Consider the following 16,832-nt stretch of genomic DNA (forward strand, 5'->3'; position numbering starts at 1 on the left):
TCACAGTAATTCATTTGCGTTAAATATACATAAGAAACTTGTCATAAATAAGCGGTTTTGTTAATTACAAGTAATTTTTGAGTGAGCAGTGTGTATCTCATAATCGGGAAACGCGACTATAATGTTTCTTTTCCTTTTTTTAATTTATTTTGTGACCAGAAATATTCCAAATCTGCAAAGTACTTTTGGTTTCAAAAATATAACAACATATCCCTAATTTTGTCAATATGTAAGCAATCCATTCGTACAAATTACTGATTTAAATATAACTTGTAATTGAACCTTTATTTGACGTGCATTACAGAATTTGAACGAACGCACTATCCGGATGTTTTTGCGCGAGAAAGACTTGCAGATAAAATTGGTTTGCCAGAGGCACGTATTCAGGTTTGTCTTTCAGTTTTGTTTAATTATATTCTGTTTGTAGCCATATTTTGCAAGACTCTATTTTATTTTATTTTTGCGAAACTTTATACTATCGTATCGATTTAAGCTTACTTACATCTTTTATTTTAAACACCTTTTAAGAAATTCATATTTATTTATGAGGAAACTACATTATACCTTCTGAGAAAATGCTAAGAAAACTTAATGCAATTTTGACTTATTTTTTTACGTGATTTCTAATTTTTGTAAAGTACTTTCAAGTCAATAAATTGTTTGAATAATGTGTTAAACAACTCTATTTCAAGATCACAGATGTAACCTATCTTTGTACCCTTGCAGTCAATTTTAGTCAAAAGTTTGCAACACAATAAAGGAGATGTTTTCAATATAAAATAAAAATAAACTATAAAATAGTTATATTTGTCATCATGTCCGTCTGCCTGTTTCATCGCAAACTTGTCTCTCAATTTCAAAGCTATCTGCATGAACTTTTCCCAAAAGTCTTCTTTCTATTACAGGTCACCTAAAAGTCGGTACGGTCTTGTTCGGACAGCTTAATAATATAATTATAATTTATTAGATAATATAAAAAAATATGCATATATCTTGAAAAACGTTAAAATAGTACAAATTTTTACCCTGCAGCTCACATGGTAGCCTTGATATAACCAAGCGATCGGCCAAATGTTTTTTCCTGATAAATATATAAAACAATACGAGTTGCAAACTTTAATGTTGCTACCTTTTAAGCAGCTCAAATTTTTTCAAAACGAAAATTGGCATATAGTATTTAACTCCACTGAAATTTTACCGTCGAACTTTTACAGGAATATGCACAACAGGTGTTAAACTTTCTGCTTTTAAAACTTTGAAAAATATTTATTTTTGTAAAAGTGCCTGTAACAAAATGAAACGGACTTGACTATAGGTCTCGTCTAGTGATGCTGATAGTTTATAGGGTCGGAAATATCGTATTCATTGCGTTACAAACTTATGACCAATATAATAAACTGGATGACTATAGGAGAGTGTAGGGTGTTAGTGGCGAACGACTTGTTTTTTGAATGTCCAAAAAGTATTATTTTTAAAAGGTTTAAAAGCAGAAATTAAAAAAAGTTTAATTCTAGCGGAGTTAAATACTGCAGCTCTTGGCGTAAGCCAATATTTTTTTCACTTCTAAAAGTTGTAGGGTAAGGTGACGTACTGATAAATACACATTAAAAATTTATGCAGATGTGAACGTTATTTATTTTTCCTTCAAGAAAAGTTAAAAATAAACAATAATGGAATACAAATTGTACACTTAAACAAATGACTACTTCAGATTAAAATTTACAAATTAAGTGGTTCAATTTCTAGTACACAAAAGTCAACAACAAATACTTGTTGTTTTTTTTAATTACCGGCTGTAGAAAAAAAACTAAAACGATATGTCAGCAAAAACAAAAAAAAACAAGGAAGAACGCTATAGTCGAGTACCTCGACTGTCAGATACCCGTTACTCAGCTAAAGGGACCAAAGGGAACTGGAGATATGCAAGCAGCAACGCGAGATTGAAATGCGCCACCTACCGGCTGTAGACAGATTTAAGCGTTATGGGCGTTAGAGTGGACGTGGAAACATTTTTTTGGATCAATCGATAGGTATTGACGAGACCAATACATTTCAGTTAAAATTATTTATCTAGCATAACAATTGTGGGCGCCACAGGCTTGGGCGGTTAGAGTGGGCGTGGCATATTCGCATAACAAACTTGCGCTGGGTACAAGGCTACGGAATCTAAATCTGAAATCCCAATACTCTATCTTTGATAGTTTGCGAGATATCCGCGTTCATAGTTACGATTTTTTGAAGTTTGTGGGCGTTAAAGTGGGCGTGGCATACTTTTTTTTATGTCAATCGATAGGTATTGATGAGAACAATTCATTTCATTTTAAATTTTTACTCTAGCATGAAAACTGTAGGAGCCACAGTTTTGGGCGGTTTGTGGGCGTTAGAGTGGGCGTGGCACTCTACTGAAACAAACTTGCGCTGCCTAAGAAGCTCAGGAATCTGCACGCCAAATCTCAATAGCCTAGCTGTCTTAGTTTCCGAGATCTCAACGTTCATCTGGACGGACATGGCTAGATCGACTCGGCTAGTGATCCTGATCAAGAATATATATACTTTATGGGGTCGGAAACGCTTCCTTCTGCCTGTTACATACTTTCCGACGAATCTGGTATACCCTTTTACTCTACGAGTAACAAGTATAATTAAGTCGCCATACCCTAAAAAATTTTGAACACGACACCCTACTAGGTACTGTTGGAAATATGATGGTGCCACAAAGTACCAAGAGCAGCTGTTGCCTAAGATCTTATATATATCTTGTATATATTTTATACTTGGTTTTCCACAAATCTTTGCTCTGGCACTGATGAAACGCAAATTGTATGTGCGTTTGCGGGCGCTAGAGTGGGCGTGGCACCCTGCTGAAACGAACCTCAATAATCTACGTGCCAAGTCCCAGCTTTCTAGCTTTTATAGTTTCAAGATCTCAGATAGACAGATAGACGGACATGGCTAGATCGACTTGGAAACGATTCCTTTTACCTGTTACATACTTTTAATCGAATCTAGCGAAGGCGACTACACAAAGAGAATTCTGACGTTATCGTCTAAGTTAAAAATGTTATTAAACATAGAATGACTTTTTTGAGTTCAAAACGTTCTCAACGTGCTTAAATTAGGATAAATTGGATCCTAAAGTTCAGTTTGGTCAAAAATGTTCCCAATTCAAGAACATAAACCACTTATATGATGTCGCTTTTTGACTTAGAGTTAGATTGAGGTAAGATGTTTTTAAAGTAAGCACAAAATGTTTTCTACAAGTCAGAATGAGTTGAATTTGTTCTTAACAGCCCTCTTTTTCTGATTTTCCACACTCCTAAGTAGCACAGAGGTTAGACCACCCCCTCCCGTTCTAAAGGTTGTGTGTTCAATTCGCAGTAAAGGTTATTTTTCTTAATTTTCTTTTTAGTTAGTCAGCTTTTATTTGATTATTAAACACTGCCAATTTTACAAAAACTAGGAACCAATTCTTTAAACAAATCGTTACAACATAAGAACGACTTTACGGATGAGCTTTCTCTCTATTTTTTCACTCGCGAGGTAAGGTCAGATGTTATAGCGCCGGACTCCCATGTTTGATCCACAGTGGTATCAAGTTCGATCCTTAACGGGATTTTTAACAAATAAGTTTTTTAGAATGTTCATTTATAAAAATAAACGGTGGTATTTACAACGTTTATTTCATCAGTTCAGCCCTAATTACGAATTTTCTTGGTTGTTTCTCTTTGTTACTATTTCATATCGGGATTAAAAAGTCCACTGGTTTGGATAAAAAGGCGCTGAAAGTATAAAAGTGAACATTTTGAAAATTGGAGCTGTTGGGGCGGTGGAGATAAATAGCTCAGGTTAATATCCCACTTTCGGAATGCTACAATAGAATATGCCTTTGTATGTGAGAAGCTTAAATATTTTGCTGGAGCAGCACGATGAAAACATTTTAGAAAATGTATTTATTTAGTTGTTGTTAGGTTGTGTGTTCAATTCGCAGTAAAGGTTATTTTTCTTAATTTTCTTTTTAGTTAGTCAGCTTTTATTTGATTATTAAACACTGCCAATTTTACAAAAACTAGGAACCAATTCTTTAAACAAATCGTTACAACATAAGAACGACTTTACGGATGAGCTTTCTCGCTATTTTTTCACTCGCGAGGTAAGGTCAGATGTTATAGCGCCGGACTCCCATGTTTGATCCACAGTGGTATCAAGTTCGATCCTTAACGGGATTTTTAACAAATAAGTTTTTTAGAATGTTCATTTATAAAAATAAACGGTGGTATTTACAACGTTTATTTTATCAGTTCAGCCCTAAATACGAATTTTCTTGGTTGTTTCTCTTTGTTACTATTTCATATCGGGATTAAAAAGTCCATTGGTTTGGATAAAAAGGCGCAGAAAGTATAAAAGAGAACATTTTGAAAATTGGAGCTGTTGGGGCGGTGGAGATAAATAGCTCAGGTTAATATCCCACTTTCGGAATGCTACAATAGAATATGCCTTTGTATGTGAGAAGCTTAAATATTTTGCTGAAGCAGCACGATGAAAACATTTTAGAAAATGTATTTATTTAGTCAAATGTACAAGCATTTTTCGTCACAAAATTCGATATCAGAACTTTTGTCCGTTGATGGTGCTTACCTCGTTAAGAGGTGTTTTTCTTCGATTGTATTCACAGCAAAAAGGGGATTTCTCTTCAAAAAAAAATTAACCAAACCATTTTTTTTTAAGAACTATACAAATTTTGTTCTTTACTTTTGGTGTGAAATTTAAGGTTGGGTCAGAAAATATGTATTTATAAAGTTTGTTTAACGAATGTGCTAGGCATACATTTAAAATAAAAAGTACAAATAAAGATTTATTCAAAAATCTTTGAGAGACGGTGCTTAGTACATTAAGATAAATATACGTACATTGCCGTTCTGTTGTCTGACATGAGTGATTATTGAAACTTTAGATTGTAACATAATGCACAGCATTTCAACTCCAAGAGTCAAGTGTATTCTACGAAACGGACGGTTTAAAAGTCATCCCTTAAATTTACTATTCACCCCTATGGCTACTGTGTTGTTTATTACAAAATGTTTTGTCGTCAGTGTGAGATGAAATATTCATCGTTACGCTCTTGATTATTTGTTTAAGTGAATAAAAACAATTTGACTGTAAAAATACTTGAAACTCCTTGCGATTTTTTCATTGAGTAGTAATAACGGGGGCGAATCAGGATGTACCAAGTTTGAAGGACCTAAGGGGAAACATGTCAGCTGGAGTGGGAGCTGCAACAATAAAGCTGAGCAATAAATGTCACAGTCAAAAATTATTAAAGCGTAGTATTGTAAGTATTGTAATCCCTTTTCACCCCTTGTTTTTGCTAAAGTCTAAGTTCGCTTTATTTCGTCTGTGTGATGTTGCAAGTAAAACCGCATGCAAAGGGTGTTTCTGCTCATAAACTGAACTGCGTGACCAATGGAATAGGTTCATTAGACTGTTACTCTTCGTTTTTCAATTTACTTATTTTTTGTATAAACAGTTTTCCGTTTCTGAATCAGGTGGATGCAATAACGCACGCTCGTTCCATTAAGTAAACATGTACTATTGCTTCCATGGATTAGTTTTGGTAATACCCTAGAAGAGGTGACTCACATCCGAAATTCTCTAAAAAATTATTCTCAATGGAAAGCGATTTCTTAAGAATTTACATGCAGAAAAACTTGGCGGTCAGCCATGGTTCTCTTGTAATTGAATTTCAAATTATCCTGTTTTGCTATAAAAAAAAAAAAAAAAAAAAAACAAGGCGCTGCTGAAGAAATCGTTAACTTCTAAGGCACTGGAAAAATCTAAATCTCAAATTTTAACTCTGTAACTTTAAAAAGGAGGAACGCTTTAGTCGAATGTCTCACCTATGAAATACCCGTTACTTTTCTTATACCAAATACTCGTAGAGTAAAAGAGTATATTATATTCGTCGGATAGTATGTAACTGGCAGAAGGAAGCGTTTCCGACCCTATAAAGTATTTATATCCTGAATCAGGAACACTAGCCCAGTCGATCTAGTCATGTCCATCTGGCTGTCTGACCATCGGTCCATATGAATTCTGAGATCCCGGAAACTATAAAAGCTACAATGTATTAAGCTCTAAAGAGATTTTAAAGATTCCTGCGCAGCGCAAGTCTGTTTTACCAATGTGCCTATAAAGTCTGTCTGCCGCCCCCATTTTTGAAGATTTGGTTTTAAATTAATTAAAATTAAAATTTATTTTATTGATCAACATCAATCTAAATGCTGAAAATCGTTACAATCGAATTATTATTTTAAAAGTAATGACTAACTAAGCTAAACCGCGCTAACCGAAATGCCCTGAACCGCATAAAGATTATATATTCTTCATCAGGATCTCTAAACGAGTCGATCTTGACATGTCCTTCTGTCCTTATGAACGCTGAGATCTCGGAAACTATAAAAGCTACAATACTGGGATTAGGCATGCAGATTCCTGAGATTCCTGCGCAGCGCAAGTTTGTTTCAGCAGGGTGCCACGCCCACCCTAACGCCCACAAACCGCCCAAAACTGTGGTTCCTACAGTTTTGATGCTAGAATAAAAATTTTAACTGAAATGTGTTGTTCTCATCAGTACCTATCGATTGACCCAAAAAAAAGTTTGCACCGCCCACTTTAACGCCCACAAACTACAAAAAATCGTAAGTATGAACGTGGATATCTCGGAAACTATCAAAGATAGAAAATTGGGATCTCAGATTTAGATTCCGTAGCCATGTACGCAGCGCAAGATTGTTAACTGAAATGTATTGGTCTTGTCAATACGTCGCGAATATGCCACTCCCACTCTAACACCCATAACGCTTAAATCTGTCTACCGCCGGTAGGTGGCGCATTTCAATCACGCTTTGCTGCTAGCATATATCCAGTTCCCTTTGGTCCCTTTAGCTGAGTAACGGGTATCTGATAGTCGAGGTACTCGACTATAGCGTTCTTCCTTGTTTATTCTACGAGTATAGAAATACTGACAAATAAAGCATTAACGTTTTGATTTTTTTATTCTATCTGCTACTTATAACAGGTTTCTATGGAGTCTTAGTATTTTACAAAATATTTAGTCATTCCCTTTTATTCCTGTTTTTAGTTTTTAGTTTATATATGTTTTATCCTATAATAATAATAATAATCTTACATCCCAGAGTACAAAAGTTAATAAATTCTAACGTGGAATATTTATAACAGGTCTGGTTCTCAAACCGTCGAGCCAAATGGCGTCGTGAAGAAAAGATGAGAACTCAGAGACGGTCGGCCGATAACGTGGGCGGCAGTGGTCGAGCCAGCACGACCAATAATCCTTCGGGGTCAGCTGTAAATTCCACTGTAGCAACGTCGAATAACTCAACACCCGGCATTACCAGCTCAGCAATCAACGTGTCGGAACGAGGGTCATCGGCTATAATTAGCAATAGCATACCTGAGACACCGAATGGGGCAACTGTAAGATTTTTTTTGAAACAAATGATTTTACATTTGCTAATAACGTACTTAATAGGTTCTGGGTGGAGACGCTAATGCTGCACACACCAGCTCTGAAAGTCCACCACTTCAGGCAGTCGCACCGCGGCTACCCTTGAACACTGGGTTTAACACCATGTACTCATCTATCCCGCAACCGATAGCAACAATGGCTGAAAACTACAAGTAAGATTCCGCTTACATTTTTCTACTCGTTAATAAGTATAAATGTTCTTGATCAATGTCCGTCCAATACACCTAAAATTACCAGTGCTATGTTATGCTTTAGTATCGCACAATTCAGTCGGTAACGTCACCTTTACTGAAGGCATATTTTCTTTTAAATTGGTTAACATAGTACGGGATCCCGGTATTTGAGGCAGTCGACTGCAGCGGGCGTTGTTAATATTTCAAATTCTAAGGAAAAAAGGTATTCCAACAAACGTTAGAACTTTTTTAAAAATCTTCTTATTCCAAAAAAATTTAACTTTATTTCAATGAAAACTTTTACATTGTTTAAGTTGAGTAAGTTTATGCTTCACGGTACTAACGACAGAGTGCACTTTCAGCTAAGTTAATTTTGTTGACTGTAGAGAATATGTGAGTCGTTACGATTCTTTTAATTATAATTGTAATTCTAGGATTTAGACAATTTTAGTATAAATCTCGGTTAATATTAAAATTTTTTTAGTCTTAATTAATTCGAATATAATTTTTAAACATATTTAACCATACAACAGCTCATCATTAGGATCGATGACACCGTCGTGCTTACAGCAACGAGACGCCTATCCTTACATGTTTCATGATCCGTTATCACTAGGATCTCCCTATGTACCACCACACCACCGAAACACAGCATGCAATCCTGCAGCTGCGCACCAACAGCCACCTCAGCATGGTGTTTATGCCAACGGTTCTCCAATGCCATCATCAAATACAGGTAATATGTGAATACATGTTTACTAGAGTACATATAACACTACATTTTTCAGGGGTCATTTCTGCAGGCGTTTCGGTGCCTGTCCAGATTTCAACGCAAAATGTATCGGACCTTACGGGAAGTAACTACTGGCCACGACTCCAGTGATCGTCAATCTTTAATTTGCCATCAGAAATTCTATCAAAGGCAACAGCCGCTGCCATCGCTGCCGCACATGCAGTTGAGGAAAAGCATCAGCACCAAAAAGCGCATTCCGATGTTACTATGCAAACTACAAATAGCAACAATGTCCCACCTAGTTTGAGTAGTCAGAAAATGTGCTGTTCATCAAGATATTTAAGCATGAACATGGGGGCGGGGAAGGATGTAGATGTTGTCATAGGCCAAGGTCTTTTAGTTCCCATATCACCACGTATTCCAGGCAAATCAGAATCATTTGGTAGTGCCAACGTTCGGGATTTTTAAACAATTTAAAGACCCATACCGACCCGCGGCAACTATTTTAAATTAACTCTATTTCAAAACGACATTAAATGCAAAATCTTTTAAATTAATATGATTTTGTATGGTTACTGTTGTTGCTGAGGAAATCTTACACGCTTTTTAGTAAGTTAAAGCCAATTTCGCATCGATTTCTCTTAAGCTTCTCTAAGTTTTCAGTTCCGTATCTGCTGAGAGTTTTGTTATAGCATTTCTGCATTGTTTCTAAGATAATAAAACGTATATGACACGCAATAAAAAATATATTTTAAATAACTTTCTTTTCATTATTTATGTCAAAACCAATTTTTCTGACTATCAGCATAGTCTTGTCAAACCAACTGAAAATTTTATGTATACATAATAAATCGAAAGAGGGGACGTAATACATGGAGAATTCTAAGCAATATTGCCAAAGATACTATGTCTTGGAAATCATAATTGACCCTCCGCATTTGCAAAAGAAAAATAGCCAGTACTTGACAAAAAATATCTAAGTAGTCTTAAATTTGATACATTTATATGGACGTGAAAAACGTTATAAATCGTTTGGGCGGAAGGCAATCAATAAGCCACGTTGCCAACAAAACCATATGCCCAAAACCGCGTATCACCCTCCGCATTTGCAAAAGAAAAATACTGGTTTTCGTGTTTATTTTTGAGGAAAATATCATATTGCCTAGAATTTTCCATAGATTCCGTTTTGCTGTTTGCGTTTAAAGTGTTTTGCTATAACGCCTTTAGATACAGAAGTATTTCACCATAATTGTGTTAAACCTTGAAAACCACATTTCCTTTTAATTTTCACTCGTGCGGGGCAAATAAATGCCACAAGTCCCCTAGTGGATCGACACATAAATTTAGCCCATACTTAAAACTTTCGTCGATAACCTAATAGCGGAGGTGTACACAAAATTTCAGAGGAAAAATTTCAGGAAGTAAACATTTAAGTCAGTTTTTCAATGTGTTAGGTTTTATGGTTTAGGAAAGCATATTGAAGTCGGAAATCGACTTTAACTCTTTTATAATATTTTGCATTGAACTATCATATCATATAGCTGCCATAGGAACTACAGGGTTATTTATATACAAATCTTCCGAACATAACGTTTTTGTAATATGCGAATTATATTAATTGCATGTTGTAGTTTAAGCTACAAGGGTTAGCTTCCTTTCTTGTAAATAAACAATAATAAATAAGTAATATATATAAATATTTTTGACACGTTTAATAAAAATAAAAAAACAAGAAAGAAAGGTATCTTTGGCAAGCCGAAGTTTGTATACCCTTGCAAGTCGACCCTGTGAGAGCAATGTATATACAGAACTTTACGACTTTTAGAAAATTACAAATAATTACAGAAATATCCAGATAATGTTACATTTCAATTTCATATTTTAGTGTTTTTGACATTAATTTTGCGATCATTCTTATGGATCTATATGATATAGTAGTCCGATGTTTATTATCTTTTTCGCAAATCTGATATAATGAAAAAATGCTATATACCGGAGTAGAAAAGAATATGATCAAAAACAACAGAGCTATAAATATTTTTCTATTATTTCCCATTATTTATCCGATCGTTCCGATGGCAGTCATATAATATAGTTTTCCGGTTTTTTTTTAAATTAATTCTTTCTGAAATATTAAAAAATGATATTCCTAGGATTATAAAATAATGTAAAAAAAAACACCAAAGCTATAATTAAACAAATTCTGTTTCATTAACAAGGAAGAACGCTATAGTCGAGTAGCTCGACTATCAGATACCCGTTACTCAGCTAAAGGGACCAAATGGAAATGCAGAAATGCAAGCAGCAAAGCGAGATTGAAATGCGCCACCTACCGGCGGTAGAATGATTTAAGCGTTATGGGCGTTAGAGTGGGCGTGGCAAGTTTTTGTTGGATCAATCGATAGGTATTGGACCAATACACTTCAGTTAAAATTTTATCTAGCATAAAAATTGTGGGAAGTATATATATATTCTTAATCAGAATCAGTAGCCGAGTAGATTTAGCCATGTCCGTATGAACTATAAGAGCAAGAATGTTAGGACTTCGCATGCAGATTCTTGGGCTGAGAGATTTTGTTCCTATTATCAATACCCATCTACATGCCAAAAAATTGTTGAAATCAGAGTCAATAAAAAGTTATAGTCAAATAATTAATAATAATAAGTTAATATTTTGCAATTCAATTGAGAACACGCCACCAATCCGCTAGGGGCGGTATAGGCTAGGCGGCGCTAAAGAAGAAGAAGATATGTGGCGGTAGGGGGTGCTTTAAGCTAGGTGTGTTTGTAAAAAAAACACATTTGCTTTAAGCATATATCCATCCCTCTCACAATCCCATTAGCTGATTATCTAATATCTTATAGCCGATGCCATCGACCATAGCGTTTTATCTTGTTTTATTTTAAAGTTTAGGCGGTGCGCAGAGGTCTCAAGCTTTCAGTGAAAACGACTCACCCAACACAAAAAATGTTTCTTCCTTTTCTTAATTTGTCAACTTTTCTGTTCTGATCCAATAAAGGAAATAATTAGTAGATTATTTCATGAGTTAAATCAGTTCGAAGTAGCCTAGACCCAAGAGCTTCTGTTTTTGAACCCAAAAGGACCGTGTTCGGTCCCGTCCCAAGCAGTTTTTATGCCCGTTACTCGAATAGTAAAAGGGTATACTGGATTCGTCAGAAAGTATGTAACAGGTAGATGGAAGCGTTTCCGACCCCAAAAAGTATATATATTCTTGACCAGAATCACTACCCGAGTCGATCTAGTCATGTCCGTCTGTCCATATGAACACAGATATCTCTGAAACTGTAATATCTACAATGTTGGGACTTGGCATGCAAATTTAGTTGCAGTTAGTTTCAGCAGGGTGCCACTCCCACTCGAACGACCATAACACTTAAACCCGCCTAGCTAGCTTATTTTTTTTTTTTTTTTTTTTTTTTTAACTTTTTCTTTTTGTTACGCATTAATGATACCAAAAGGAAATATTTAATACAATGAGAGTATAACCTTACAAATTTCATACAAAAACGGTCCACCCTAATGTCCGTGTGATATAATATATACTTTTAATATATAAAATAAATTTTAAAAAAGGTTTATTACGTTTACCTGTAAAAAATGTGTAAGTGGTATTTTCCCCTCTTTTCTTGGACAATGTTTTGGTCTTTGTCTTTTTTTAATCTCATAATGATTTTTTTTTTACATTTTTGAGATATTAATATGAAGTTATTTTCCTTGCTTAATACTCAAGTTTTACAGTGTTACTATATCTCAAGATTAATTCGAAGATCATATAGTGGAATTATCAATTGAGGTTTAAGTTAACATTTATGAAATATAAGTCGAAGCGGATACGGTCATTCTTAAACATTTATGTACAAATTTCAATAAAAGCTTGATTGCAAGTAAATGTTTTTACCGCCTTAAAACATTTTTTTTAAACTCAAATATATAATTTAAATAAAAAAGGCGTCTTGTTCGCAAAACGATGTTTTATACCCTTGCAGTTATTACAAAAATTAACTAGTCAATAAAGGCAGATCTCAGATATATTTCTAAGACTACAAAACGCCAAGCAACAACGAAGTAACAAGTACTAGTCCCTGTTGATCTGATTAAAAATTAAATGAAAATGAATGTAGATATTTTTCAAAATGCGAAAACCTGACAGGTAGAGCTGTTAAAAAATATGTATGTATACTTTATAGGGAAGACACATTCTTCACTGCCTTCTGACCTAAATTATAATCCTGCAAGTGTATAAAAATAACCTATACTGAGTACATGCACATACAATTGTTTATAGACATTGTAAATAAGTAACAACCACATAATAGTTATTAAGCAGCGTTTCCATTTTATCGGATAGCATTAAGATGAAGTAACATATGGCTAAATTACTATTGCAATAGAAAACGTTATTACACAACGACTCTATTTTGAGTTCATGATTGTCTCTAAATTTGAATATCTTTGAATAATATTTTATATTTTTGAAAACGAGTTTAGTAACAAATTACATACACGTACATGGTTTTCAAGAATGCGCACCTTTTTGTAATTGCGGGAAATTATCCAACCGTTTGATGAACAAATACATATTTAACATACGATCGAAGAGCATTGCAACGAACTTGACACCAATAAAAGAAATACGCCAACATCTCATCCAGATAAACACACCTCCCCGAAAAAGCCTTCAGGTTTATATAATAAATGTCGTATATAATATTATGTATGGTTCAAATTTATATTTAGAACAAATTATTGTAACATTTCAGAATATACAGATGTATCTGATGTTCTAAAGAAAGATTTAATAAAATCGTACATACATGTATATGTTATGTTGTCAATTATTTCTTTTTTAAACAATTATCTTAGATCTTTAAAGAAAAACAAGGAAGAACGCTATAGTCGAGTACCTTGACTATCAGATACCCGTTACTCAGGTAAAGGGACCAAAGGGAAATGGAGATATGCATTCAGCAAATCGAGATTGAAATGCACAACTTACCTACGATCTCAGTACATGGTAATGTGAGATTTAAGCGTTATGGGGCGTGGCAAACTTTTTTTGGATCAGGTATTGACGAGACTAATACATTTAAGTTACAATTTTTTTCTAGCATAAAAATTGTGGGCGCTACAGGTTTGGGCGGTGGCGTGGCACCTTGCAGAAACAAACTTGCGCTGCGCAAGAAACTCAAGAATCTGCATGCCAAATCCCAATCGCCTAGCTCCGTGATTTCAGCGTTCATACGGACAGACGGACATGGCTAGTGATCCTGATCAAGAATATATATTCTTTATGGGGTCGGAAACGCTTCCTTCTGCCTGTTACATACTTTCCGCCTGTCCGTCTGCCCGGATAAACGCTGTGATCTCGGGAACTATAAGAGCTAGGAGATTTTTTAGTACAAAAAATTCTTAATTTGAGTGCAAATTACTTGAATGATTCTCTCTGTGTATCTCTGATAGTTTCCAAGATATCATCGTTCACACGGGCAGACGGACATGGCTAGATCGACTGGTCTAGTGATGCTGATCGAGAGTATATATACTCTATGGGGTCGGAAACGTCTCCTTCACTGAGTTGCAAGCTTCTGATTGAAATCATTATACCCTCTGCAAGGGTATGCAAGTAACAAAGCTGTACTTATTTGTCTGTTACTTTCTCATTACAAACAAAATTTAATAGAATTTGTTTTAAAACAATTTTTTATTAATACCTACCAGTGGTGCCATGTGCAGAGGACTCCAAGGAAAACGGTACGGGGAGGCCCATATAAGCGGGATCGAAACGCGATTGAAAAACGTGAAGCTAAGTCACAGTCAGGAAGATACAGACGAGAAAGTCAGCAACGAGCAAGATCGCTAGGTCGAGCCGTTCGGGACAACATAAGTTTCCGAATTCAGAACCGAATGGTTAGGTAGGAACTGGTCCGGCGTGGCACGACGAATCCTGCCAATTCAGACGTTTAGGCGTAAGCCTAAAGAGCGTGTCCGTTGGCTACATTGAGTCCGAGAATGGAGGCGATCTAAGTTAAAGAGAAGCCGTGTGCTCAGGAGGATTGTATAGGGGAACCGATCGACTGTTACGAAGACTCCTCTGGCTACGTCGGACTACGTCGCAGCAGGGAGCAACAACTAGCAAGGACATCAGAGTGATTAGGGTCACTCGTTAAGTCGATCTAGCTATTTCCGTCTGTCTGTGTGAACGCTGTGATCTCGGAAACTATAAGAGCTAGAGAGTTGGGAAAAAAGAAAGAAAGATTTTTATAAAATATAATTCGTAGTTCTGAAATATGGAAAACTTGTTATATACATGTAGAAGAGAAAATTATCAAAAATAACGAAGCTATAATTATTTTCCTATTACAAAGAAAAAAAACGGAACGGCTTGATATTGTCTCCACAATTTTCACACATCTTATTTTTATCATTATGATATTAATCAACATTTCTAATTGGTATGATATGTTTTTCATATCAAATGTAACATCGAAAAGACTTCGAAAAAACGTATGACATTCTTTTCGTTAAAATTTTTTATCGAGCATGAAAATTGTGGGCGCCACAGGTTTGGGCGGTTTGTTGGCGTTATAGTGGGCGTGGCATATTCGCGTAACAAACTTGCGCTGCGTACAAGGCTACGGAATCTAAATCTGAGAATTCAGTTCTCTATCTTTGATAGTTTCCGAGATATCCACGTTTATATTTACGATTTTTTGAAGTTTGTGGGCGGTTTGTGGGCGTTAAAGTGGGCGTGGCAAACTTTTTTTGGGTCAATCGATAGGGATCGAGAGCAATACATTTCAGTTAACATTTTTATTCTAGCATCAAAGCTGTAGGAGCCACCGTTTTAGGCGGTTTGTGGGCGTTAGATTGGGCGTGCCACATCTCAATAGCCTAGCTCTTATAGTTTCTGAGATCTCAGCGTTCATCCGGACAGACGGACATGGCTAGATCGTCTACTGATCCTGATCAAGAATATACAAGGACCCTGTTCTCCGAATGCTTTTTTTTACAATAAAGACAGTTTTACACAGTTTACAATTGTATATTTGTTCAAATATATTACACGCACGTATACACACATAGATTAAAATACCATAATTATCATATAAATATTACTTAGCAAATACAAGTAGTAAGACTGGTGCAACGTTTCGCTTTTAAAGTTAATCCGATCTTTTGTAAATTCCCTTGCAAAATATATAGAGCTATTACGGAACAAACAAGAAGGTAATTGTCTGATCTCAATATCATTAGCAAGCGAATTTGTATTCAAATGATTTATTTTAATTTATTGTTCCACTCTGCTTATTGTATAGGTAAATTGTAGGTTGCCTATAACACCATGATTTATTTCAGTACATTTATACATTCTTATCTACCACGGTTCTTTTTAATATTATAATTTATTTTGCTGCAAGGACAACAAAATTCTGCATACCGAATTTCGGGAACTTTATTATGTATTCGTCAAAAAATCATAATTTTTCGGAGGCATTATTAAATATTTTTTTGTTATCGTGAAATTTGTTTTTAAGGTATATATGTTTTTATATTAGAGCGTTCTTATGCGACATGTTAGTTGGATTATGTAGCCTTTAATTCTAAAGAACAATAAAATATATTTTATAAGCATTTGCAGTAGTAGGTACATTTAAAAAAAATTAAAGTAGTACTTTTTGCACAACCAACACATATATATGTATTTTTACTTAAAAACTGTTGTTTGAGCCAAATATTTAAATCCATTTTAAATAATTTACTATAAAATTAATATAAAGTCAAAAGAAGTATATTTATTTTATACCGGTATCTTAGGAATTATAGCTTACCAAAGTAAACACAAACGTATGGAAATATATTTGTACCGAATTTTCTGGGCGCAAGTGTACCTCTCACGATGATCTCATTTGGATAAGGGCAACTCAGGATGCAGACTTTATTTAAATTATTTTATACGCCTTTAAATTGGCTGTTGATATAATAAATCTCTACAGTCGGTTTTTCCATTGCTAAAAAATGATTCTTATGATCCAAAGTAAATTTTTTATTTTTTGTCGGTAGTTTAAAGGATAACTTTAAAAGGCCAAGTTACGTATACCCTTGCAATTTTACGTGATATTTTCAGCAATGCCACTCAAAAAAAAATCAAAAATTCTTCACAAACAAAATTATAATTAAAGTCATGGAATACTTTTAGAACTAAAGATTTTTATTGACTCCACCTTTATATTGTTGTAACGAAATGAATCTATAATGTAAGGATATCAAAATCTCACTTCGGTCTTCCAAAGGCCGAGTTAGAATTTGTATCGTTTTCAATCTTCAAAAACGAGCCCAAATCATAAAAAAATAAAAAGATTT

At 34.8% G+C, this 16,832-nt stretch overlaps 1 protein-coding gene across 2 annotated transcripts in view; it reads left to right on the top strand.

Moving 5' to 3' along the window:
• Positions 1-10,672, top strand: part of LOC119545759 (paired box protein Pax-6) — a 38,899-nt gene extending 28,227 nt beyond the window's left edge. The window contains exons 5-9 of one of the 2 annotated variants that reach the window (XM_037851648.1): positions 305-387; positions 7,237-7,491; positions 7,547-7,695; positions 8,250-8,452; positions 8,505-10,672. In XM_037851648.1, coding sequence (XP_037707576.1) covers positions 305-387; positions 7,237-7,491; positions 7,547-7,695; positions 8,250-8,452; positions 8,505-8,599 — 785 coding nt within the window. In that variant the 3' untranslated portion in view covers positions 8,600-10,672. The remainder of the gene's footprint in view (positions 1-304; positions 388-7,236; positions 7,492-7,546; positions 7,696-8,249; positions 8,453-8,504) is intronic. The other variant, XM_037851733.1, reaches the window with a different exon arrangement.
• Positions 10,673-16,832: the final 6,160 nt, after the last annotated feature.

This window comes from Drosophila subpulchrella, chromosome 4 (assembly GCF_014743375.2).
Source record: "Drosophila subpulchrella strain 33 F10 #4 breed RU33 chromosome 4, RU_Dsub_v1.1 Primary Assembly, whole genome shotgun sequence".
NCBI classification, from domain to species: domain Eukaryota; kingdom Metazoa; phylum Arthropoda; class Insecta; order Diptera; family Drosophilidae; genus Drosophila; species Drosophila subpulchrella.